This window comes from Carettochelys insculpta, chromosome 28 (assembly GCF_033958435.1).
Source record: "Carettochelys insculpta isolate YL-2023 chromosome 28, ASM3395843v1, whole genome shotgun sequence".
Classification (NCBI taxonomy): domain Eukaryota; kingdom Metazoa; phylum Chordata; order Testudines; family Carettochelyidae; genus Carettochelys; species Carettochelys insculpta.
Window position 1 is genome coordinate 7,453,584 of NC_134164.1, and position 26,506 is coordinate 7,480,089.

The window sequence follows — 26,506 nt, forward strand, 5'->3', positions numbered from 1 at the left end:
CACCAGCTGCATTGGAACGAATTCAATTGCATATTTCCCTTGCTTTTTATTCACCCCAAGCTTCACACTGGGATTCCCTCCCCTGCAGCGGGCACAAGCCCCTTTCCGGCGAGCAAGCCCCCTTTCCAGATCAGTGATGCCCCAGCAGCAGGGGCCTGCTCTGCACCCTAACTTCTCACGCCAACATCACAGCCTCAGCATCCAAGCAAACTAGACCCAAGCAAGCTCAGGCATGTCTCCCTAAATTCACAGAGGTTCAGTCCATCCAGGGCTATTAGCAGGATGGGTAGGAATGGTGTCCCTGGCCTCTCTATGGGTGACTGGAGAGGGACCACTCAATGACGACCTGTTCTGTTCACTCCCTCTGGAGCATCTGGCACTGGCCACTGTCAGAAGACAGGACACTGGGCTAGCTGGACTTTTGCTCTGACCCAGTCTGGCCGTTCTTATCTTCCTGCACTGCAACGGCACGTGGGAACTGCACTAGGGACCTGACAACAGAAAACACCTAGGAAGAGGGGAACTCACCAGCTTCCAGCTGAAGGAGATGGAAAAGGGAAACCAAGGGCCGTGACCACCGGGAAGGAGACAGAATCACAGAACGCTAGAGCTGGAAAAGGGCCTCAAGAGGTCATTGAGTCCAGCCCCCTGCCCTCATGGCCGGACCAAGAACCATCTAGGCCATCTCTGATAGATGCCTATCTAACCTGCTCTCAACATTTCCAGTGATGGAGATTCCACAACCTCCCCAGGCAACTTATTCCAGTGTTTGACCACCCTGACAGTTAGGAACTTTTTCCTACTGTCCAGCCTAAACCTCCCTTGCTGCAGTTTAAGCCCGTTGCTCCTTGTCCTGTCCTCACATGCCAAGGAGAACAATTTTTCTCCCTCCTCCCTGCAACCCTCTTTTAGGTACTTGAAAACCGCTGTCACGTCCCCTCTCAGCCTTCTCTTTTCTAAACTAAACAAGCCCAGTTCTTTGTCGTCCCTCATAGCTCATGTTCTCCAGACCTTTCATCATTCTCGTTGCTTAAACAACCTCCTGACTTTCAGAGCTCACGCCACCTGGGTCCCCAAAGAAGGTGTCCCAGGGGTAGTTTGGTGACAGGCAATTCTGCTTTGTTTTTTCGGCAGCACACGTTGTTTGGTTTTTCACACGGCATCACCCCAGCGGCCCACGCGCTCTCCCAGCCCTGGCTCAAAATAACCTCAAAATCCCTCTTGCCCAACGGCTGTTTCTCCCCAGCCCTTTGGGAGCAAGAGAATCACTGCCGCTTCCATAGAAATCCCATTGTTGCACTCGCATCCCCCTGGAGACACGCCTCACACGTGTGCTCTTTGCTCATGTGACACACCAGTGAGAGGCCACCCCCATGATGCCCACGAGATGAGGACAGACAATATTAACCCTTTCCTCCATGCCTCAGTTTCCCTCTCGCACTCCGTCAAAGAAAACAGGTTCAGATGCAAGACGGAAGAGAGGAAATGACCTGGAAGTTAATGCAGCCACAAGATTTGCCATGGATCAGGGGTCAAAAGGAAAGCATTAAGCACGCATCATTCAGCATCTGTGGAGAGGGGGGCAAATCCACTAAGGAGATGAGTTTTCCGGTCCTTGCTCAGGGCTTGTGCTGATGAAAGCCAGAGAGGACTGGAGTGGGGGAGGCTCGGTACCCCCAGGGGAGATTAAGGGGGTCCCACCGCAAGCCTTACCTCGGTGTGGATGTTGGGGGCAGAGCCTGTGAAGCCGTTCTCCGCGATGGTGGTGCTGGAGCTGTTCGGGGAGCTGGGACCGGACCCTGGGGCACTGTTACACATGGAAGAGACTGCGAGGGAAAATCACACATGTGCCATTAGTTCCCGACACAGCTGGCTACGCCTGTCCGGCTGGCACTCCCGTGTGCCGGGGGTTAGTGCCTGCAATCTGCATCCCCTGCCAACAAGCCTGCACTGCGCCAGGGAAGAGAGGCAAGGGTGTTGCCTAGGAGCAGTTGGATCGGCGGCTCAGTAGGATTTCTCATCCCCGCTCTGGGAGTGTCCCCCGCGCACCCCAGCTCCGTGCCTCAGTTTCCCTCTTGCATTTCCTCATGGGGTGACAGTTGTGTCTGTCAAGCACTTTGCAGCCCTGAGTGGCAGGAGCCAAGGAAGGAAGGAACATAATTAGCTGCTGACCCCAATTCTTGGGCCCAGAGCCAGGCTCGGGGAAGGCGAAATCCCTGCCACAGGACTCTCTCCAGCAAAGGCTGCTCAACAGGGGTTTGCTGGCATCGCTGCTCTGCGCAGCTCCCTGAGGGGTCTGTTATCAAGCACTGTGCATGCAAAGGAGACCACCTGCCCTGCACCACCAGGGCCCTGATCCCCCGCGATGGAGCCCTCGTAAGCCCGTTGCTGGAGGCGTTCGGAGTCAGCCCGTCTGGAGGCTGCTGGACGTGATGCACCCAAAGAAAAAAAACCCCATCTTGCCACGTGGCGGGGTGACAGTGGGAACCACCCCCCTACGCCCCAAATCTCCCCATTCTACCAGGGGTTACCCCCATTGTTACTTGAGCACAACTGCAGCTGCTTTCACTTCTGGATACTTTAGTACAGTCTAAATATGTGTGTGTGTGTCTGTCTGAGGGACTCGGGTAACTTGCACTTAAGTGCCTTCCCCCCAAAAGCAGCTGCACTTTTACTCAAGTAACTTTTCGGGTCCTTTTCCCACCTCTGCATTCTCTGGCTGCACCTGGCCCAGGTGGCCCTGCAGTTCGAATTCCAGGTCAGAAATCCCCCGGTCCAGACAGGCATGAAAACCACCACTGGCTTCATGGTTCCCAGGCACCACCCCGCAGCCACTGTCACTAGGACGCAACCCCCGGGGGCCAGAGCAGCTCTCCACGCACTGCCTATACGCCAGCGGCAGCGCACAGCGAGCAATCCTCAACGGGTGTCAGCCGACGTCTCTCCACTGACTTCGACAGGCTGCCGATTTACATCAGCAGGGATCCAGCCCACTGACCTCCACGGCGCGATGGAGGTTTACACCAGCGGCAGATCTGGCCCGCGGCCATGCTGCGGATTGACACCTCCCTCTGTCGCCCCTACCGGCCACTGCCTTGGACATCCACCAGGGCGAGCGGCCGCGACGCGGCTCCAGAGCACGCGGGGCGTTACGTAACAGCTGCTCCGAGGTGGCGGCTGTGTCTGCTCCCGCCCCTGGAAAACATTTCCTTAGAGAGCGGCAGATGCTCCTGGATTAGCCTGCCCTCCGCCTGCTGCACACACACAAAACAGCTCTGCCCAGACGGAGTCAGTTCTTAGTTCCATAGTCCCGCCTGCTCGCGGCGACTGAATCATCCCACGTGGAGCCGGGAGCCCGTCGCTGGGGGGCGGGTTTCGGAGCAGACTGACGGGTGTCAATCAGTGCAGTGTCGTAGCACCTGCTGAGGAGCCGTCCCTGCTTGTCTGCATGTATCTGTGCAAGCTCCAGGGGGCCGGGCAGAAAATTAAACCCAAGCAGGAGACTGAACGCAAGAGGGAAGCAGCAGCCGAGCCCCCAAACCCAGCCCTTCTGCCAAGACCATCACTAAAATCCCACCCCCTGCCTGCCAATCGCTCTCCCCAGCACAGGAAACTGGCTTTGCAGGATGCTCTGATGGTCCTTAGACAGGCTAGTTCCAATCAGGGAAGGGGCTTGAATTTCAAGCCCAAGGCACACGTGGTTGGCAGCCCCCTCTCTTGTAAACCCCGCGCGGGTCGGCTCACCCAGCCACGCTGGGCTCAGGCAACCTTGGAGAGGGAGCAGGGCTCAGACGGACATGTTCCATGCCACAAAAGGACAGAGTTCTGAAAGAGTTCCAGGCCAGATTTTGAAGTCACCAGCCACCACGCGCCAGGCCAGAGTTCGGCTCCCCTTCAGGCACAGAAATCACAGCCAGGTTTTCACAACAGGCTCTGCACCCACCAGTTCCCAGATGACCCTGCCGGCTGCATTTGATGTGCTCCAGAAAATAACAGCAGGGATCCTAGATCAAAGCCAACATCAGGAACCATGCAGCCAGCCATGGCCCGAGGGCCCTGGAGTCTTGTCACCACCCAGACACTCCACTCAACATGCTACATTTCCATCCTTGCTCTCCAAATGCATGCCCTGGTCTGCAGGGGAAACAGGCGGGGTGGGCTCCACAGGCCAACAGCTCTGGCCCAGGTGCACATGGGAAGAGCCATCTGTGGCCATTTGATCTGACCCGAATTTTCAATGCAACTTACAAACAGGGGATGCACCTGCAGAGCCAAAGGCATTAACATGGCCCACAATCCTTTGGTGGCATTCTCAGGCCTCACACATGCATCAAAGTTTCTTTCCTATAACGTAAGGCCTGGACTTCGCTTAAAGAGTAAATCGATCTAACAGCATCACTCAGAGGTGTGAAAAAACTCATATCCCTGACTGCCATACTTCAGCCAATTTAAGTGGGAAAAGATTTGCTGTGGACCTGGCCACTGCAGCTCGGGGAGGTGGACGAAAACCCCTCTTCCACTGAAGCAGGAATGGTAACATAGAGGGAGCTGTGCTAGTCTATATACTATCAAAACAAAAGGCAGTCAAGTAGCGCTTTAAAGACTAGCAAAATAACTTATTAGGTGAGCTTTCGTGGGACAGACCCACTTGTGGGTCTGTCCCACGAAAGCTCACCTAATAAGTTATTTTGCTAGTCTTTAAAGCGCTACTTGACTGCCTTTTGTTCTGAGGCAGGAAGTGTCTGCTCTACAGGGCTGTAACCTAAGGAGGGTAGGTCACCAGGTATAGTCCTTAGGGGGACAATTTTAATCCTGCATAAGAGGTTCACCTGTGTCACTGGAGCAGGAGACTAAACCATGCTGAGAAAAACCATTCAGGACGGAGAAGATGCAGGCAGGATTAGAAACTGGTATGATTGTAACTAGACTTGTACTACGATAGTAAGCGGAACTGTACAACACAGAGAAGGGATAACCTGGTGGTTTGAGCACTGGCCTGCTAAACACATGGCTGTGACTTCAGTCCTCAAGGGTGCCATTTAGGTATCTTCAGCAAATAGATTAAAATACACATCAGGGATGGTGATAGGCCCTGCTGTGGGGCAGGGGGCTGGACTCAATGACCTCTGAAGGTCCCTTCCAGCTCTCTGAGGTAGATACATCTCCCTTTGCATTGGTTTAACTGGGGACACATTCCCATGGAGTTCACCACATCACACCTCCTAGGGCTGGAAGGGGCCTCGGGAGGTGATCAAGTTCAGCCCCCTGCCCTTTTGGCAGGATCAAGCACTTTCAGATCATTAATCTCTCTGCTCTAGAACAGTTCATGTGCGCTGGGGGAAGGTTAGCTCAGTGGTTAGAGCATCAGCCATGTGAACCCAAGGTTGCGAGCTCACTCCTCCAGCAGACCTTTCGGGGGGGGCGTGATATGTCCTGCTGCTGTGGGGCAGGGGACTGGACTCCATGACCTTTCGAGGTCCCTTCTAGTTCTTTGATAGGACACACGCAACCACCAGAGCCCTGCTGGCACCAGCCCTAGCGCAGACATGATTATATGGGAAAAAAGCCACCCAGAGCTCCATAACTTGGCGAAGCGACGTGAGCAAAAGGCCCTTCTTGCCAGTATAAGCCTCACCTCTGTCAGGGATGTCTCCTTGTAAGGGCAGAATGAGCATCAGTCTCCATGCCCCAGGGGCTAACGGCATGCTCCCAACAGCACAGCCCCCCATGCATGCACCAGCCAGAGGTTTCTCTCTGTAGCCTCTCCGAGGCTGCAGGCACAGACCAGCTATTATACCTGATTGCCCTCCCCACCGCCAGCCTCCCAAAGCAAGCAGGCGACTGCGCCTTACTTGCTCTTTGCATGCACGACCACAATTTGCACACGCATTCCTAGTGACGGTGTGTTCAAATCAGGCACGTGGTTATGCACGCAGAGATCTCACCGGACGCAGGCCTTGACTCCTGCATTACGAGCGCTGCTGCGCCCGGCTGAAGTCTGTGGGTAAGCCAGGGATGGGCATAATCTAGGTAGGTCTCTCCGCCACACCCTTCGTGGTCCTGTCTGAGCCCCACCCAGCAATTCAAACTCAGCAGGTGGTGTATTCAAAGGCCTCCCTGCTGACCTCTCCTGGGTTCAGCTTTTCTCAGTCCCAGCTGTGAGCACCCCCAACCTCTGGGGGTGATCAGGGCTTGTTCACCCCAACAGCTGCTTCCCAGGTGTCCACAGAAGGGTTCTGCTGGAGAACACGTTGCTAGAGCAATTAATAACACCAGCATCCAGCACTTCTGCAGAGGACCAGCTTCCACCCACCGATCCCCAGGTGCTTTACAAAGGGAGGCAGCAGCTGCGTCCCATACCACACATGGGGAAACTGAGGCACGGACTGGGGATGTGATTACCGCGAAAGTAAATCAGTGGCGCAGCTGGGGATAGAAACCCAGGAGTCTGGGCTCCCAGGCAGGTGCTCTATCCATTGGACATGTTGTCCCCCGGCTAGACCACAGCAGAGTCACCCTCAGAATCAAAGCACCGTGCGGAACAAGCACGAGCACCCTGTGTGTCCGTGGCCGGGCCGCCAGCCGGGATCCTGCGCGCACAGCCCTGAGGCAGCGTCACTCACCCGTGATCTCGATAGCTCGCTTTTTGAAGGTGCTGATGACGGTCCCGTCTTTCCGCCGCAGCAGGGGGCTGCTCCTGCGCTCGGCCACCTTCTGTTTTAACCGCGAGCGCACTTTTAGGTTGGGTTCCGAGGCTGGGAGGGGAAAGGAGAAAGAGGCTGGATGTGCTTGCGCCAATGCTCTGCCCCACGCCCGCCTCCTGCTGCCTTCCAGCCCTTGTGCCTGGCCTTGGTGGCTACCACAGCCTGCTCCTGGGGCTCAGCTCCATCCGCTGCTCCGCTAGCCCCAGCTGCACTGCTCCGATCTTTGCAGTCAGAGACAATCCCACCTTCCTGCCAATGCCTAGAACCCTTCCTTCCCCTCTGCCCATCACGCTGACCCTTTCCCCAGCTGGGTCCCTGGGTGCCCACGGTGCCCCCGCCATACCATCTGCAGGGGCCCTCTCCTCCCACAGCAGCGAACCGTCCCCGTCTAGCACTGGCTGTCTGGGCTGGATCAGGGCATGCAAGTGGCTTTGCCTCCAGGCAGCCAGCTCAAATCCAGCCCGGGGCGGCAGGAAACACAAGGCATTGCTCTCTGAGGGCTGTTTGGTGAGTCTCAGGATGGGGCTCTGCTCTCTAAAGCGATTCGCTTCAGATGCAAGGGGCTCTGCAAAGAGCAGAGGGGCCAGGTCTGCCGGGGCTCAGCTCCCTGAATCAGGGCCAAACTTGCAGACAAGCTCAGCTCCCCATATACGCCATGTGCACCGAGCCCTGGGGAAATCTGGCCTCTGATTCTGGTGCCTGAGAACTGGTCTGTAGTAATAATTACAGCCCCACCTGTGCTAGCTGCAACCACAGACCTTCCCAACTATCTCCACACACACACACACACACACACACACACACGCACACAGGGTGTGTGTCAGTCTCCACGGCTCGTTCAGACCTCTCTGCTCACAGTCCTGGCAAGGCGGCACATTCCAATAGTCATTTTTGTGACACCTGCCCTGCGGGAACTGAACTGAAACCTGGCAAACTCATCTCACCCAGGCTACTAAACAGGCAAGAGACAGCAATGCTGTGCAGAAAGCTAACGCCTGGGGCTGGATTCGAACCAGCAGCCTGGCAGCAAAGCTGGTCCTGTGCTCCCCAGCCCCCAGCGGCACTGACCGGTTTTCCGGAGCGGAAAGTCGTCTCTGCTGTCGTATGTGCCGAGCAGGGGTAGCTTGTAGGAGGGGGGTGTTCCCGGACTGCCTGTCTGGGGAGGGGAACTCTGGTCCAACGAGGTATGATGCGCTCCCCTGCACAACCAGCCAAGAAGCAAAGTCATTCGAGAGACCCGGCCTACCAGCTGGTATCCCCAGGCCCAGCTGGCCAAGGAGGGACAGGCAGATTCATGTTCTGTCATCCTAGCCTTGCCAGGTCCCCCCGTGAGCCCCTCTCGCCACCTAGCCGGGAATGCCCCCTACGTGACACGCAGGGTCCCATAAACCAGAGCGGGGCACAGAAGTGACCAGCCTGTCCCCTCTCCAGCGCAGATGGGGCCGACACCTGTCTCCACTCGTTCTCCACCCTTGGGCTGAGCTGGGGCAGCCCCGGGGTGTCTAGACAGACGGAGCTCGCTCCAGCCAAGGCCGTGACATGGGACAGGGGTTAAAACTCAGCCCCGTCCTGGCCATGCTCCAAACCCCCATCGTGTTCTAAGCACAGCAAGGGGACAGCCCCCCGCCCCCAGCCCACACACATAGCTCCTGCAGAGCGGTGGAGAAGATCAAAAGTGGGGGGTTAGAAATCTCCGTGGGACCCCCCGAGCCAGGCAGCCTGGACCCAGAGCCGGTCGCGTGGTAGTGACTGGACCGCCTGGCGCAAACCCGAACCATGAATGGAAAGGAGGAAGGAAGTGCGGGGGAGGGGGAGAGCCAATCAGGGATCTGTTTTTAGCCGGCTAAGTGGATTTAGACCCTAAGCATCCCCGGCCTCAGGAAGTGGAGTAGGTCGCAGCGATGCAATTAGCCACCGCGCGTGCCAGGCTGTTTGTAAAGCCGGAGGCACGGCCATGGCCACGGCACAGCCGCCTCCCAGCCTCGGGGCCGGGCAGGGCTCCTCCTTTGCGCCCAGGTTGGGGTCAGGCAGCTGCACATGGTGACGTGTGATGCCCTGGCCTCCGGGGGGAAGCTGAGCACATCCAGAGGCCAGCACATGGCACCTGTCCCCACTGGGCATCCCCGGGCTGCGGCACACAGCAGGAAATAAGGGGGGACCCCGGGGCTGGGGACACAGAGGGACTGTGAAGGGGGACATGTGTGGTCACCAGACCCCCCCACGCTCCCGCCCGCAGCACAGGCTAGAACCCAGCAGCCCTGACGCCCCACTCCACCCGCTCCCTCCCAGAGCTGAGCACAGGACCCAGGAGTCCGGGATCTCAGTCTTCTAAGGGAGCCCCGAGTGGTTCCCTCCAGCCCGCCCTGCCCCCGGCCCACCTACCAGCACTTGGGGTGCTGGGGGAGGGAATGGTTGAAGCCGCCTGCTGTCAGCTCCTTCGACTTGCTGAGGAGGAACTCCTGGAGCTTTAGCTTCACTTCTGTGCTGGCGATGGCACCTGCAGACAGGCGGGAGGCGCCCTTGGGAAACGCAGCCCGGGGCCTGGCCGAGGGCAGAGGAGGGATGCCCCCAGCTTCAGGTGGGGGTGGTTAGCGCAAGGCTGGCAGACAGGGGGGTCTGTGCTGGTTCTTTACAGACAGGCAGGACCGGAAGCTCAGAGCAGCCCTACGTGAGCCAAGCGAGTCCCTGCCGTGGGCCCTGCGCCCCCTGCACAGCTCTGTACTGTGTCCCCTGGGGCCCGGGTGAGAGCTTCTCCCAGCATGCAATGCTCTAGCCCCATTCAGGCGCCCAGTGAGCGCCGTGCCGCCCTGCCCTGGCGGGGTCCAGACACCTGTGCCAGCCCGCCTCAGGTGAAGGCAAGCGGCTCCATCGTGTGCCCATGAGAATAACAATCAGCCTCCCGCTTCCTAGCCGGCTGCCCAGGCGGTGCCCTAAGCTGGGCCCGGTGGGGGCTCCTGGCACAGCTTCCCCGGCCTGGTGGGTCACAGGGAAAAGAATTACAATGTGAGCCCAACGAGGCCAAAATCAGCTGTGAGGCTTTCAGCCCCCTCGGCCCCCAGCTCGGCCCAGGCCATGCAGGCGCACATCTGCACACCTATGCACACATGCTCACTAGTGTACGAGAAGGCACATGGGTGCACACAGTTGCATGTGTGCGTGCACACGTGTGCACAGAGGTACATGCATGCACAATCAGATGCGCACACACGCACACAAGTACGTGCACACCTGGGCACACAAGCACACATGCTCACGTACACAAGCATATGCACAGGCACATGTGTGCATGCACGTGCACCCACACACATACACACACTCACCTGCATGCACACCCACACCCACCTGCATGCACACATGCCCACACACGTGCACACATACCTGCATGCACACATGCCCACACACATGCCCACATACCTGCATGCACGCACACCCACACACATACACACACTCACCTGCATGCATGCACACCCACACACGTACACATACTCACCTGCACGCACACACATCCACACTCACCTGCACGCATGCGCATCCACACACTTACACACTCACCTGCATGCACACCCACATCCACACACTCACCTGCATGCACGCACACCCACACACTTACACACACTCACCTGCATGCACACACACCCCCACACATGCACACACTCACTTGCATGCACGCGCACCCCCACACACCCAGAGCCCCTCTCTTACTTTCTTTGCTCTTCTCCTTGTTCCGGAGGATGAGGAGTTGCTGCTCCAGCCGCTGCTTCTCCAGCTCCTCCTGCCGCTGCTGCTCCCGCTTGCGCTGCTGCTCCAGCTCCTGCTGCCGCTTGGCCGCCAGCATCTCCTGTTGCTGCTGCAAGGCAGAGGGGGGCTGGGTTAGCTGGGGGAGGGGCTGGGAGATGAGCAGGAGGTGAAGGCAGCTCAGGTGATAGCCAGAGAGGGACTAAGGAGGAGGCGAATGGGGGATCGGTGGTGGGGGTGAACTGAGTGGCGAAGGAGATGCTCATTCAGGGGGACCCCCACCCTCTTGGAAAGAACCCGCCCTGTCTGCCAGCCTCCTCCCAGCCCTGCTGCTGGAGGGAGACACCCAACTCCTCTGTCACCCGCTCACGGCCCCACTGCTGGAGGGAGACACCCAGCTCCTCTGTCACCCGCTCACGGCCCCACTGCTGGAGGGAGACACCCAGCTCCTCTGTCACCCGCTCACGGCCCCACTGCTGGACAGAGACACCCAGCTCCTCTGTCACCCGCTCACGGCCCCACTGCTGGACAGAGACACCCAGCTCCTCTGTCACCCGCTCACAGCCCTGCTGCTGGACAGAGACACCCAACTCCTCTGTCACCCGCTCACGGCCCCCCAGCTGGACAGAGACACCCAAATCCTCTGTCACCCGCTCACGACCCCGCTGCTGGACGGAGACACCCAACTCCTCTGTCACCCGCTCACGACCCCGCTGCTGGACGGAGACACCCAACTCCTCTGTCACCCGCTCACGGCCCCCCTGCTGGACGGAGACACCCAGCTCCTTTGTCACCCGCTCACGGCCCCCCTGCTGGACAGAGACACCCAACTCCTCTGTCACCCGCTCACGGCCCCCCTGCTGGACAGAGACACCCAGCTCCTCTGTCACCCGCTCACAGCCCTGCTGCTGGACAGAGACACCCAACTCCTCTGTCACCCGCTCACGGCCCCCCAGCTGGACAGAGACACCCAAATCCTCTGTCACCCGCTCACGACCCCGCTGCTAGACGGAGACACCCAACTCCTCTGTCACCCGCTCACGGCCCCGCTGCTGGACGGAGACACCCAGCTCCTTTGTCACCCGCTCATGGCCCCCCTGCTGGACAGAGACACCCAGCTCCTCTGTCACCCGCTCACAGCCCCGCTGCTGGACGGAGACACCCAACTCCTCTGTCACCCGCTCACGGCCCCCCTGCTGGACAGAGACACCCAGCTCCTCTGTCACCCGCTCACGGCCCCCCTGCTGGACAGAGACACCCAGCTCCTCTGTCACCCGCTCACGGCCCCGCTGCTGGAGGGAGACACCCAGCTCCTCTGTCACCTGTTCAAGACCCCGCTGCTGGACGGAGACACCCAGCTCTTCTGTCACCCACTCACGACCCCACTGCTGGACAGAAACACCCAGCTCCTCTGTCACCCACTCACAGCCCTGCTGCTGGAGGGAGACACCCAGCTCCTCTGTCACCTGCTCACAGCCCCGCTGCTGGAGGGAGACACCCCAGCTCCTGCCCTCGGTGAGCAGCTGGCATGGAGAAGAGCCCAGGGGGTGCAGCAAGGCTCACTTCAGCTCGTAGGCACTGGAGGTGGGGACAGAAGGCTGAAAGGTGTAGGGGGTCATCAAGGCCCTAAGCAGCTAAGCTGGAATTAAGCCTGGTCCCAGCCAGCTCCAGGAGGAGAGGCACCTGCTCGGACCAGCCCTGCTAGGAGCTGGCAAAGAGGCCCCCCTCGGGGCAGTGGGCATGGATTCCCCCAGCCACCCCCAGAAAAGTCAGGCCTGCACCAGTGTTCCTTCTGATTTTTTGCATCCATGGATGGAATAAATTTTGTTACATGCACCAAGGTACGTGAGGGTGTGCACCACCCACAGAAAAACAGGCTGCTGGCTATGGGTGAAGCTGGGCTGCACCTGAATCTCTCCTGGGCAGCTGCCCTAGCACTCACCTTACAGGGGACATTGACTTGCTCCATCAGCCCAGGGGACTGCTCATTGAATGAGAGGGACCAGGGGACAGCTGAAACATGAAAGTGGATGCAGGGAGACAGGGATGCTGGGAAAATTCCCTCACTGTCCTACCTGCCTCCCTCGCCTTTGTGGCTATAACAGGCACAGGGGGAGGGGCAGGGGTGACTTTAGGTTCTCATCCTTGGGTCTGAGATCTGGACAGTCCCTCCCCTATCTGCAGGTGCAGCTGCCTTGGCTTCAATCCAGGAAGTTTTTGGAGAATGTTGGGGATAAATTCCTGGTACGAGCACTGAAGGAATCGACCAGGGGCCGTGCACAGCTTGACCTGCTGCTCCCAAACAGGGAAGAACTAGTAGGAGAAACAGAAGTGGGTGGCAATCTGGGCTGCAGTCATCACGAGATGGTAGATTTCAGGATGCTGACCAAAGGAAGGAAGGTGAGCAGTAACATACAGACCCTTAATTTCAGAAGAGCAGACTTCGACTCCCTCAGGGAACCGATGGGCAGGATCCCCTGGGAAGCTAATACGAAGGGGAAAGGAGTTCGGGAGAACCGGCAGTATTTTAAATAAGTCTTATAGAAGGTACAGGAACAAACCATCCCGATGCACAGTAAGAAACGCAAATATGGAAGGCAACCAGCTTGGCTTACCAGGGAAATCCTTGGTCAGCTTAAACTCAAAAAGGATGTGTATAAGAAGTGGAAACTTGGACAAACGACTAAGAAGGAGTGTGTGTGTGTGTGTATATATATATATATATGTGGCTGGAAAATGCCAGGCAGTCATTAGTAAAGCGAAAGCACAATTGGAATTGTAGCTAGCAAGGAATGTGAAGGGCTTCTACAGGTATGTTAACAACAAGAGGGTTATCAGGAAAGGTGTGGGGACCTTACTGGATGAGGGAGGTAACCAGCTGACAGATGATAAGGGAAAGGCTGAAGTACTCCATGCTTTTTTCTGCCTCATTCTTCACGGACAAGGTCAGCTCCCCGACTATGGCACCAGAGAATGCAGTGTGGGAAGGAGGTGGGCAGCCCTCGGTGGGGAAGGTAGAGGTTAAGAGCTATTTAGAAAAGCTAGACGCACTTAAATCCATGGGTCTGGATGTAGTGCATCCTAGGGTACTGAGGAAACTGGCAGATGTCATTGCAGGGCCTTTGGCTGTTATCTCTGAAAGCTCGTGGAGATCGGGAGCGGTCCAGGATGACTGGTAAAAGGCACACGTAGCGCCCATCTTTAAAACAGGAAAGAAGGACAATCCAGGGAACTATAGACCGGTCGGCCTTACCTCAGTCCCTGCGAAAATCATGGAGGGGATCCTCAAGGAATCCATTCTGAAGCACTTGGAAGAGGGGAAAATGATCAAGAGTAGTCAACATGGATTCACCAAGGACAAGCTTGACCAATCTGATTAATTTCTATGATGAGGTAACAGGCTCTGTGGACGTGGGGAAGTCAGTGGGTGTGATATACCTTGACTTTAGCAAAGCTTTTGATACAGTCTCCCGCAACACTCGCGCCCGTAAGTTAAGGAAGTGTGGATTGGATCCATGGACTGTAAGGTGGCAAGAAAGCTGGCTAGATGGTACAGCCCAACGGGTAGTGGTCAATGGGTCAATGTCTGGTTGGTGGTCAGTTTCAAGTGGAAAGTGCCCCAAGCGTCAGTTCTAAGGCTGGTACTTTTATTAGTGACCTGGATGAGGGGATGGATTGCACCCTCAGCAAATCTGCGGATGACACTAAGCTAGGGGAACAGGGAGATATGTTGGGGGGTACAGATGGGGTCCACAGTGACCTCGACAAATTGGAGGACTGGGCCAAAAGAAATCTGATGAGGTTCAACAAGGAGAAGTGCAGAGTCCTGCACTTGGGACCGAAGAACCCCAAGCATTGTTACAGGCTGGGGACCAACTGGCTAAGTAGCAGTGCAGCAGAAAAGGACCTGGGGATTCTGGTGGATGAGAGGTTGGATATGAGTCAACAGTGCGCCCTTGTAGCCAAGAAGGCTAACGGCCTATTGAGGTGCATTAGAAGAAGCATTTCCAGCAGATCTAGAGAAGTTGTTGTTCCCCTCTATTGAGCACTGGTGAGGTCTCATCTGGAGGTACTGCATCCAGTTTTGGGCCCCCCAGTATACAAAGGATGTGGATGCACTGGAGAAGGTCCAACAGAGGGCAATAAAAATGATCAGTGGGCTGGAGCACATGACCAGGAGAGGCTGAAGGATTTGGGTGTATTTAGTTTGCAGAACAGAAGAGAGAGGGGCAGTCTGATAGCAGCCTTCAACTTCCTGAAGGGGGCTCTAAAGAGGATGGAGAAAGACTGTTCTCAGTGGTGAAAGATGGCAGAACAAGGAGCAATGGTCTGAAGTTAAAGAGGGAGAGGTGTACATTGGACATTAAGAAAAACTATTTCACCAGGCGGGTGGTGAAGCACTGGAATGCGTTGCCTAGAGAGGTGACGGAATCTCCATCCCTAGAGGTTTTCAAGCCTTGGCTTGACAAGGTCCTGGCTGGGATGATTTAGTTCGAGTTGGTTCTGCTTTGGGCAGGGGGCTGGACTTGATGACCTCCTGAGGTCTCTTCCAGCCCTAGGATTCTATGATTCTGTGATTCAATGGCTGAGCAAACCAAGCATGAGGCCCCCTGGCTGTACAGTCCTGCTCCACCCCATGCAGCATGTGGACAGGGCCTCGGTAAACTAAGCTCTTGCAGCCTCTAACAGGAGCAGCAGGGGGTTGCCCGTGTCTCAAATTCTCCTGTCCCATCCCCTGGCACTGCCATGATATGTGCTGGCGAGGTAACACCCCAGAGATGGCTGCATTTAATGGGAGTGATCTAGGATCCTTCAAGGTGAGCTCTCTCCTTTAAGCAGGGAGAGGGGGAATGAAGGGCAATTACACATTACTGTGTTTTTTGTGATGTGTTTGTACAGCGCCTAACACAGTGGGTTCCTGGGCCACAGCCAGGCCTCTGAGGAACCACGACACTAATACTAATAAATAATAATTATTAGTGGCTGATTTATTTAGTGCCTTGGGAAGCCACCAAGAGCTTCCCATGCAATTACAACCTCTGCCCAAAACTACAGGTTGAACCTCTCTAGTCCAGGAGCTGACCGGTGCTGAATCAGACAAGCTGCTGAACCTCAGGAGGTCCATATTGTCTGGCAGCATTACCAACACATCCACTGCTTCCTGAGCTCTCAGAAGACATTTAGGGGCAACTTAGAACTGAACAACAGCACAGAGCACCGAGAGCCAGGACTGGTGGCTACAATCAAACTTTATGGGACCACGGGAAACTTGGCCCTGATAAGTGGCCATTGGGCTAACTAAAATCATGCCGGATTATGGCTGATGCCGAATGAGAGAGTGCCAGATTAGAGCAGGTCAACCTGTATTGCAATGCAGTCAGCTCTGGGGTGGAATGGAACAGCTGCTCTGCGCTACCTGCTCCACAGGAGGTTCAGGTGGGAAATAAAGAGGAACACAACCCATAGCTAAAGCAAGGAGGAATTTGGGGCTGTTGAAATGCTGTCACACACTCTCTCTCTCTCACACACACACACACACGGAGCCTGCTCCCAACCAGAACACAGCAGGACACGAGGGTCCTCATGAAAAGGGCTGTGGGATTCCAGTGATCAGGGAGCTTCGGCTCAGAAGCTCTGCTGAAAGCCAGCAGCCCCCTGGTGCCAGAGTAGCAGCAACATGGGCAACACCCCACCCTGCCCCCCACCCCCAGCACAATGGGGCTTTTAAAAGATAGTGTGGGGGGGTTCATTTCTCAGCCCCCCTTGCAACCTAGAGGGGCTAGAATTGATCATGTCTTTCAAGGAAAGCCATGATGCTCAGTCCCTCGCCTGGGCTTTCAGAAGAATGTATCACCACATATAAACTCTGGGGAAGATGGCAAGAGCTAGCCTGCTCCCAAGCCACTAACATCTCCCATAAGGTTTTGGGGCTCTTTAAAGCAGCTGACCCCAGACAAGGGCTGAAGCTGGTTCTACAGAGACTCCTGAAATATCTTGCCCTGCAGGTCTCCCTCATGCATACCAACCCAGCTTGAACCTGCTTAGCTAAGGAGCATCTCAGCTAGCAGGGCGAGGGCTGCCCACAAACCCCTCCTAAGGGAGGGAGCTGGGCAGGGCTTTGAGCTCTGCTCTGGGGCGTCTCACCTTGAGGTGCTTCTGGAGCTGGACTTCGTGCTGCCGCGTCAGGTGCTCGTGCTGCTTCTGAAACTCCGCAAAAAGCAGCTGCTTCTGCAACTGCTGCTGCTGCTTCAGGACCAACAGCTCCTGCTGCAGCTGCTGCTCCCGCACCGCCGGGTCCACGCTGGTCACGCTCGCCCGGGCGTCCGTCCGCAGGTCCACCGGGCTGCTGCTGCAGGAGTTCTGCATGGCCACGGGCAGCACCGGCTTCACATCGACAGCTGGGGAGCAAACAGAGAGAAGCTCTTGGTGATCGGCCCCCAGCACGGACCAGCCGGCAGGCAGGGCAAAGTCCGAGGGGCAGGCATGCTCCGCCTTGCAGCTAAAAGCAACGTAGAGCTCCCCTTCTGCTCTCCTGCTTGTTCAGGGTGCCCTGGTGGGCACGGCACCCCTGGAGCAGCTGCGGTGCCTGGTGAGCCTGGCACCCAAACAACAGCCCGGGGGCCCTAGTGGCCAGGACACCCCAGAGCAGCTTGGGTACGGTGCCCCTGGAACAGCCGGCAAGCCCCGCTGGGCATGGTGCCCCTCGAACTGCTGCATGCCCTCTTGGGCACGGTGTCTGCGGAGCAGCCGGGGTCCCCCCAATGAGTGTGACGCCCTGGAGCAGCGGGTGCCTTGCTGGGCGTGGCATCCCTGGGTTCTTTAGAAAAGACAGCCAGGTCAATTCAAGCCAGGACCGGGAGCTCCTACACTTCCCACTCTCACTCTCTGCCCGTGGCCAGACACTGCCCCCAGATAATGGGGCCCCAAAGCTGCCCATCGAGGGGCGTAACAGGCTGGCCAGCTCTCAGCTGGATCCAGCTTGAACAGGTTGACTTCTGGGCCAGTGCTATGCCCTCCAGACCCCACAGACTTGGTCCTGGCAGAGATCCTGCTGGGGCATTTGCTGCTGGCAGGGATGGTCGTGTACCCACCAAAATGCAGCGACCTCTCACTGCCTGGACACGATGCCCGGATGCAGGGCGGGGCCTTCTCTCCTCTCTGCCAGCTTTTCACTCCCCTGCCAGGACACGCAACGGGATCTGATGCCCCCCGGGGATCCCCCTGGAGGAAAGCCTCCAACGCTCCTGACTGGGGATCCCTCTAATTTTTTTTTTTCATCCAAGGGCAGAATAATTTTTGTTATGCGCCCCCCCCCCGGCATGTGCAGATGTGCACCACCAGCAGGCATTCATGCTGCTGAAAGTGGGTGCTTTGCTAAGCAGTTGGGCAGCACCTAAATCTCACCTGGGCAACTGCCCAGGTGCTCAGCTAACAGGGAACACTGCTCCAGGCCAGATCCTCAGAGAGCCACTTCTATGGGGCCCAGATCAGGTGTGCAGAGCCACCTTCTCGGTTCTGGAGCCACCGTCCCCCACCACCAGGGTAGACAGCTGAGGGTGGGACATTCGAGGGGCCCAGGGAGGAACAGGAAGCATATTCTACACCCCCTCTACTCTTGGGATGCCAGTCCCCATCTCAGGGCTCAGCAGCTGCCCCCCATCCCTGCTCATCAGGGCATCCCCCGTTGTCACTCATGGTGCAGCCCCATGCGCGCCACAGGCTCTGCTGGCATAGCTGGGCTGGGCTGGGAGCCGGGTGCCAGTGGCAGGCGGTGCTCTGGCAAGCTGTGAATGAGCCGGGAGCTGTGCGTGACTCAGTCGCTCGCTCACTCCCCCAGCTCCCTGCCGTAAAGCCATGTGCGCCACCATTAACCCGCAAAGGCACAAATCCTGCTCCAGCCTGTGCCCTGGTCACCCTGCTGCAGGGGCGGGGGGTGACTCACAGGGCACACGGCAGAGACAGCTACCCCCAGCTCTCCTGCAGGGAGGGGTGTGTCTCCAGGAAATTAGCCCCTTTCCGCAGATTTATTGTGATTACACTGGCGGAGGGGGAGCAACACACAGGGCTAAATATAGATGGAGCCTAAGAGCATCTGTTGTGAGCACGCAGGGAAAGAAGGGGGTGGAAGCAGGAGGCAGAGACAGCTCTGAAGTGAGCAGGCAGACAAGCACTACAGGAGAGAGAGAAAAATCACTAGCTGCAGTCCACCCCCTCCACAAGGCTCTGTATTACTTATGGGCCTGCTGATAGGCCCTACCTGCGCCAGTCGCGAGCCACAGGGCCAATGTGCTAGGTGCTGTACATCTTTATTGCTACTAGGTAAATTCCGATCGTGCCTGGCCACCCCAGGCACACACCCAGCCCCTCAGTGCTAGGAGCCATAGAAACACAGAAGACAAAGAAGGTGCCTGCCCCAAAGAGCTCGTGCTCTAAGGTAGCCCAGCGTCATTAACCCAATCCCAGGGTGGGGAAACTGAGGCACGCTGCTCAAGGTGGGCAGCAGCGCTGAGGAGGGAACCCCTTGTTCTCTGGCATCCCACTCCAACTCCTGGAGCAGCCCCCACGAGTGAACTGCACGTCCGGGGGTGCTGCTCAGTCTTTGTGCTCCATACAAATCAAGCATCCCCCCGCCGTGACAGCCAGAGACGTCAGAAATAAAGAGGCCACAAAACAAGTGAGTCACAGGCTCCCCCATCACAGCTCCACTTTCCCGCTGGAATACTCCTGACTCTGTCCTGAGGTCACTGTCGCACTCCGCCCCCCTCGTCCCCCCATGCCAGGATGGCCTGTGTGCAGCTCCTGGCGCAACGGGGCCCCAAGTCTGACTTGGGCCACACCACCTCGTAAACATTTACTGCTATGAATAACAACAGTGCGGCCTTCCGCAGCTGGGGAGGGAAAGAGGGACTTCAAATCCCATCCTACAACTTTTCACTGCTGGGAGAGCTACAGAAATGAGACAGCGGCGAGACAGCTGGAGAGCCGAGGCTGCTGCCCATGGTCCTGGCCGGTACGGTCTTGCTGTTCCATCTTCTCCACCGGCACGCACCTGTTGGCATGGATCGGATCTTGGACAGTGGTTCTGTGTGGAAGGGTGTCTGGACAGCACTCAGCACCATGTGGGCCTGGGATACAGTGGGCACTCCCAGGTGCTACTCCAGTGCAGCCTGAAATCAGGGGCAGGCAGAAATGAGATACCGGAGGAAATCACAACAGGTAGAGATGGGCAGGTTAGAAATGCCAGTGAGAGAAGGAGCCAACCCCACGAGGAATCAACCACCGGGACCAGAAGGCCAAACATTCAGGGTTGGGGTTTTTTTTTTATTGTTTTTGTTGATGTTTTTGTTTTTTTCAGATGTGTTTGGTGGGGTTTTATTTGTTGGTTCGGGGGGACGTTTTGTGAAAAACTGATCTTTACATAATTTGCAGAAATGTACCACCTTATTCTCTCAGGCGACATGTAGGCTGCATTTGTATCTCGAAATAATTTACGCAATCTGCGTAACGCAAACTGCTCCATTATCTTGAAATACCTTATTTCCAACTTGGTGCTGTCCAAACAGCACCGAGGTTCGACACAAAGTCCTATTTCGAAAGGTCCATTACCCCTCTCACAACAGGGGGCAGCGGAACTGGAATACAGCGCTCGAAATAGCCATTATTTCCAAATAACCACCCCAGCGTCTACACAACGCAAGTGCTATTTAAAAAAAAAAAAACTGAAATAGCGGTTGGTTTATTTCGAATTCGGTAAACCTCGTTCGACAAGGAATGGCGCCTATTCCGAAATAGCTATTTAGGAATAGGGGGCGTGTAGACAGGGAACAGAGCCTATTGTGAAATAAGCCACAGGGCCTCCAATGGCTCTGTTTAAAATAGGCTCCATGTGCGTAGACGCTGTATTTCGAAATAACTCAGTGCTATTTTGAAACACATTTTGTGCGTAGCAGCGTTATTTGGAAACAAGCTCTTCCGGAATAGCTTATTTCAGAATGAGGCCGCTGAGCAGCCATACCCTCATCTCCCCATCTTCCTCTGCTCCTCTGATGTAAAAGACATTGTTGCATCTGATCAAAACTTCACCAAGACCTCTCTGCAAAGCACCATCTCTGGATTCTTCTGTGCTCGCCAGCGGCACATCCACGTCGCCACCAACAGACACCAGGCAGCCCTTGTACTCCATCCCTGACTTCATGCTCAGCACCACCAGCTTCCCTGTCTACCTGTTCAGGATGGGCTTGGAGTTCAGGGCAAGCTCATGGTAACACCTCCCGGCGCAAGTCAGCGGTAGAAACAAAACTTACTTGCCTGGCTGCACGTACGCCCGTTGGAGTGTAGGTAGCGAAAGGCAGGCAGAGATTCAGCAGCTGAGGGTGGTGGAGCAGGTGGAGAGGGAATGCGTTACCTAGGGAAGTGGTGAACTCTCCCTCCCTAGAGGCTTGTAAGTCCCGGCTTGGCAAAGCCCTGGCTGGGCTGATTTAGTTGAGGTTGAGCCTGCTTTGGGCCGGAGTCTGGACCCGATGACCTCCTGAGGTCCCTTCCAGCCCATAGAGTCTGTGGTTCTAGCTTCCCACAGCAAGGCTGGTGCTTAAGGGCACCCGTCTGCCCCATTACACAGCACCTTCCTCCAGCTCCCGGCCACCTGCCCCAATCCTTTGTGTTCCTTCCCCGTGGCAACGCGGCAGTGACACAGGGTAAGCCCATGGGAAGGGCGAGTGACACGCACAACTGACCCGGCTCGGGTCAATAACCTGACATCCAAATCAAGAGCGTTTGTCCTGTTCTCCCAGTGCCTCTGCGGGGGCGGGCCCTGCCCCCGGGGCTTTGGAGGAGACATTCCCAGCAAGTGAGGGAGGCTAAATCTTTATCAGCCTGGTCAGAGAGTGGGACACTGCTTTAGGGTCTGTTTATCCAGTACACTGGATGTGAAGCCATAGGACTGGCTATCTAGCAGGGGCAGGGACCTGGCTCTCTACCACCTTGCACTGTCACCTACATTTGTGTCTGGTGGGTGCAAACATCCTCAGGATCAGTTCTGCCAAGCAAGGAAGCGTCAGACCAAATACGTCCAATAGCAACTCAATTTCTCCCTATGGCACCTGCATGGGACGTACAGACATAACGGCAAAGCCCCTTGCAATCTTCAGCTTGCTCTACACTTGGCAGCTCAGTCTACTGGAGACACACAAAGCTACGGCAAGTGCGCAGCTTGAATCGATTTACGTGCAATCGACTTACCTGGCCACCCTCACTGAGAAAGTCAGTGGGAGAATTTCACAATAGCGAGGAGTACAGGGGTCGACCGCCGAGCTCCGACAGATCGATTTCACGTGTCTCCACCGGGCGCGTAAAATCATATCCTGGAAGACTGACCGTGAGTGGGTTGATTTTCCGAGAAACATAGACACAGCTTTGTACTGGCTTTATGCTCAGAGAGAGGAATATTATCCCATGGGTTACACTTGGCAAAAGAGGTCCAAACACTCACTGCAGAGCTATTTCGGGATTCCCAGGTATCCCAAAATAGTACCTCCGGGTCTAGGAAATGCACCCGGTATTCTGAAATACTGAGCACGCTATTCCAGCATCCCTCTACCCCTTGTTGCAGGAGGAACGAGGAATGCCTCGAAATAGCCCAGTATGTTGAAATTTGGCACTAAGTAGACAGCACCAAATCCTGAAATAGCTTATTTCGAAATTGACTCGAAATTGGATACACCTAGTGCAAACTGCACATCATCTCAAGTTCAGAGCATGGTGTAAGCACAGCCAAAGAGTCAGAGGTACCTAATTCTTCTTGTTCGTACAGAGCTTAACGTAACCACCCATCAGTGGACATGACCCCGGCATCTCGGGAGCTTGGTGCCGGAGCCTCCACAATTTGAGCTAAAGGCCGGCTGGCTCTCAGCTAAGGCAGGAGAGGAGATTCGCTCTTTCGCTGTGTAAGTGGTCTAAGTGGCACTAAATGGGAGTGACCTACACCCAACAGGTGCATGGGCTACAACAGCACCAAGGATTTCTGAGTCCTTGTGTGGGCACCAAGGAGTTACTGCCATACGGATAACAAACAACAGTGTCTGTGTCCAGGCCACGCCCAAACCAGACAGAAGGCAAGTGATGTTATAGTGGAGCCACAGGAATGGGGTCCCCCAGGCTGGGGGTCTGTTCCCAGTTCTGTGCTGTTCCCTGGCTCAGCTTCTACTCCTCCTGTCTAGTGAGATTGTGAACTCACTGTGGGTGATCAAACGGGGTCCTGATCACAGCTGGGTCATATGGAGAACACCTACGCTACACTGTGAACCCAGATGGGTGGGACCCAGGTTTACGGACTTAGGGTTTCCAAGCCCGTGCTTGAGCATCCCCATTGCACTGTAAACCTGCGTCTCCCTGTTGTGCTCACACGCCCACACTGCACCGTAACCCTGGGTCTCCCCGTCATGTTAACATGCCCACACTGCACCGTAACCCTGGGTCTCCCCGTCATGCTCACACGCCCACATTGCACTGTAACCCCATATCTTACTGTTGTGCTAATGCCCACAGTGCACTGTAACCCTGGCTCTCACCATCATGCTAACACGCCCACACTGCACCGTAACCCTGGGTCTCCCCGTCATGCTAACACACCCACACTGCACCGTAACCCTGGGTCCCCCCGTCGTGCTCACACGCCCACACTGCACCGTAACCCTGGGTCTCACCGTCGTGCTAACACGCCCACACTGCACCGTAACCCTGGGTCTCACCGTCGTGCTCACACGCTTACACTGCACCGTAACCCTGGGTCTCACCGTCATGCTCACACGCCCACACTGCACCGTAACCCTGGGTCTCACCGTCATGCTAACACGCCCACACTGCACCGTAACCCTGGGTCGCACAGCCTCCAACCCACCCCTTTAGTGCGGTCCTCGGACCTCACTCCTGCGGGCCTGCTGGAGTCGGACTGACTGGGTGTGGCTGGTGGGAGCAGTTGGGCCCAAAGCTGCGTCAGAGCCGGGCCTTAGCTCGCAGGGCAGACGGACTCTTAGGTGACACCATGCACAACCAGCCAAGGTGGGAGGACCTGGAAAGCTTCCCAGCAAGTGGGCAAACAGCCTCACTGGGTTAAGCTGAAGCTCCATACGCTTATGAGCAGGAGGGTGTGAGCGAGTGCCATGAGATAACAGGGGCCTGGGTCCAGGGAATCCCCCCGGCCTGTGCTATCATGGGACAACGTGAACAGTTATGCACGCAGGACTACGTACAGCCTGCCCAGTACAGGGGGAAGTGTGATGTTTGAGTTAAAGCACTGCCCGGGCTGGCTGAAGGGTTAGAGTCTGTTTCCTGCTAGGCTGCTGTTGTGTGACCCTGGGCAAGTCACCTTCCTCCTTGCGCCTTGCCTCAGTTTCCCCACCTACAAACCCGGGAGCCGGAGTGTTGGACACCTCACGCTCGGGGCTGTGAGCACCGCCCCTCACCCGTCAGCAAAACCCAGCTCCGATCTCTCTCTCCCCCACGTCCCCACGTGCTGCCCACCCTCAGCTCTCTGCGACTCAAACCACGCTGAACTCATGTCCTTCATTTCCTCCCCTGCCCATTCCAAAATGCTGCTCTGCTGACTCCACGACATTCTCTTGCCAAGCCGAGAATAGGACCCAGGCGTCCCGGTGACCATCTGCACGCTGCCCCATGCAACCGGAGCCTGGTGCAGATAAGCAGTCTGACGGACGTCAAGGGGACAGCTTGCATGAGTAAAAGACACCGGGTGAGGGCCTGGGTACGTGGGCACCAGCATTCTGGGCTGTGTCCCTCCAGCGCCTCACACGGGGGGGTTCTGGGGCTACACGCAGTATCAAGCAGCTTTGTCACCAGCATGGCAACTGTCAAGAGTAACTGCTCCCGACCGCTTCCCGTTTCACAGGGTATCTGCCCCCTCCAGGCCCCGGCTCCCTCTCCCTAGGGGGTTCCCAAGAGGGGAAGAGGGACTCCGAGAGGGTGCCGGGATTTCCCAAGCGGGCTGCATGCTGGCTGGTTCGCCAGGGCCCTGGCACAGCCCTTCAAACCAGTGCCAAACAGCAGAAACCCGCTCTCCAATCCAAGCGGTGACCTTACGCCCAGCTGGGCGCAGAGCAACAGGGGGAGCGGGCCCAGCCGGGCACGTCTAGCGCACACCCCCCCTTGCAAAGCCGCCTTCTCTGCCTTGCGACCGAGGCGCTCTGGGACTACCCTCCCCTCTGCTTCCTGCGCTCGCTCCTGGCAAAGCCCCGGCACACGGTCACACCCAGGCTGTGCCCGCCCTAGCCAAATTACCCCTGGCTGTCCGGGGATGCGGCTACCCCGGGGATGCCGCTGCAGCTTGGCAGAGCTCGAGACCCCGCCTGTGCCATGTGGCACGCAGCCGCTGTTCTCCAGCACAGGCAGGAGGCACCAAGCTGGCGTGGGAAGAGAAGGTCGCAGCGGAAGCTCACCCGTCTGCACCAAAATCAGAAGCTAGGACCTTGAGTGGAGCTCCGCATCATACCAAGGGCCGTGCCTGGCTGCTCAGAGCAGCAGGAAGCATCTCCGGCGGGACTGGGCGCGGGGTGGGGGGATGGGGGAGATGCATACAGATTAGTGCTGCCTGGCTGCCAGGGCCCTTTTCTCTCTTCCCCGTTTTTCCTCCAGGGGTTTGGCCGTTCCAAGCCGTGAAGGGCGGGGGATGCCGAAGGCACCGTCAGCTCCTGAACCAGCTGTATGTGGAGAACAAACAGGCTCCACCCCGGCCACAAGCCTGCATCCTCCTTCAGCAGAGTCGCCCGCTCGGAGCAGCTGGCTTTCCTGACCTGGCCAGAGCCGCTCCCTGACTGCTGCTGGAATCAACGTAATTCATAGGCCGACTTCCTTCCTCTACAAGGCGCTTTGCCAAAGGAGCCCAGAGCACTTTCAGGGGAGTCAGGACCAGGGGTCCCTCTAATTTTTTCTACCCATGAGCGGAATAAATTTTGTTATGTGCACTGAGGCATGAGCAGATGTGCACCACCATAGAAACACAGGCTGCCAGCGGTGGGTGCTCTGCTAATCAGCTGGGGGGCCTTGGAATCTCTCCTAGGCGGCCGGCCAAGGGCTCAGCTCCCAGGGAACACTGGTCAGGACTCCTGAGCTCTATGCCTGACTTGGGAGACCAACACAAGTCAGGACCTCCTAGGTTCTTTCCCCAACTTGTTTTCAAGTCCTGGTGTCTCATTTTCCCCAGGCCCCTGTGGGAAGGCCTTTGAAGCTGAGCAGCAAGACGCGTGTGCAAAACATCTGTGCAAAGACTGTGCAAGCTCCGTGCCAGGCAGAGAAGCTGGGACCGACTTTCTCATCCCCACTTGGAGGCGATCAGTGGGCGCTGCAGACGTGCTAGCCACTGACCCCACACCGGCAAATGGACAGGACCCAGCCTGGTGAGAGAGGCAAAGTTCGCTGGCACCGACGTCAACACCGGATGCCAGGGAGTCGAAGGGTGAGGTGGCTGCTCAGCAGTGCCGTCCAGTGACGCCACCGGAGCACTCGGACCGTGACGCAGTGATGAGACAGCTCTTTGCCCTGCTTGCTCTCCACCGTGCCAGCCATTCACATGGCATCGACCTCCCCCAGCTTACACACCCCCAGGTAGGAGGCTGGAAACTCCAGCACCGCTCGGGCTGAAAACTCACCCATGTGCTCAGAGGCAGCCAGGGTGCGAGGGCAGCTTTCCCTGAAAGCCGAGCACTTGGACAGCTGCCCGGGAGAGAGTCAAATGCTGCCCAGCCGATCAGCAGAGCGCCTGTAGCCAGCAGCACGGGTTTCGACAGGTGGTGCGCATCTACACATACCTGGGTGCGCATAACAAAATTTATTCCACAGCTGGGTGGCAAAAAGTAGCAGGAACATTGCGCGAGGGACAAGGGTAGCGTTAAGTCTTGGAAACGAGTGAAATCGAGGCTCACTCCCATTTTGTTCCTCATTTCAGGAGCCAATCCGCCTGTGAATCCTCCCCTGGCCCAACCCTTCCCAGCAACCTTCAGCAGTGGACCTCAAAGCACATTAAAGGGGAGGTGGGTATCATTATCCCCATTATTACA

At 56.9% G+C, this 26,506-nt stretch overlaps 1 protein-coding gene across 11 annotated transcripts in view; it reads right to left on the reverse strand.

Annotated features, from left to right (window-relative positions):
* The window catches only part of HDAC5 (histone deacetylase 5), a 127,189-nt gene that overhangs the window by 35,123 nt on the left and 65,560 nt on the right, over window positions 1–26,506 (reverse strand). For all 11 annotated transcript variants that reach the window (XM_074979271.1, XM_074979272.1, XM_074979278.1 and 8 more), the window contains 6 exons: window positions 16,584–16,837; window positions 10,407–10,551; window positions 9,087–9,201; window positions 7,773–7,903; window positions 6,624–6,755; window positions 1,714–1,826 (listed from right to left, as the gene is read on the reverse strand). In XM_074979271.1, the coding sequence (XP_074835372.1) occupies window positions 1,714–1,826; window positions 6,624–6,755; window positions 7,773–7,903; window positions 9,087–9,201; window positions 10,407–10,551; window positions 16,584–16,837 (890 nt within the window). The remainder of the gene's footprint in view (window positions 1–1,713; window positions 1,827–6,623; window positions 6,756–7,772; window positions 7,904–9,086; window positions 9,202–10,406; window positions 10,552–16,583; window positions 16,838–26,506) is intronic.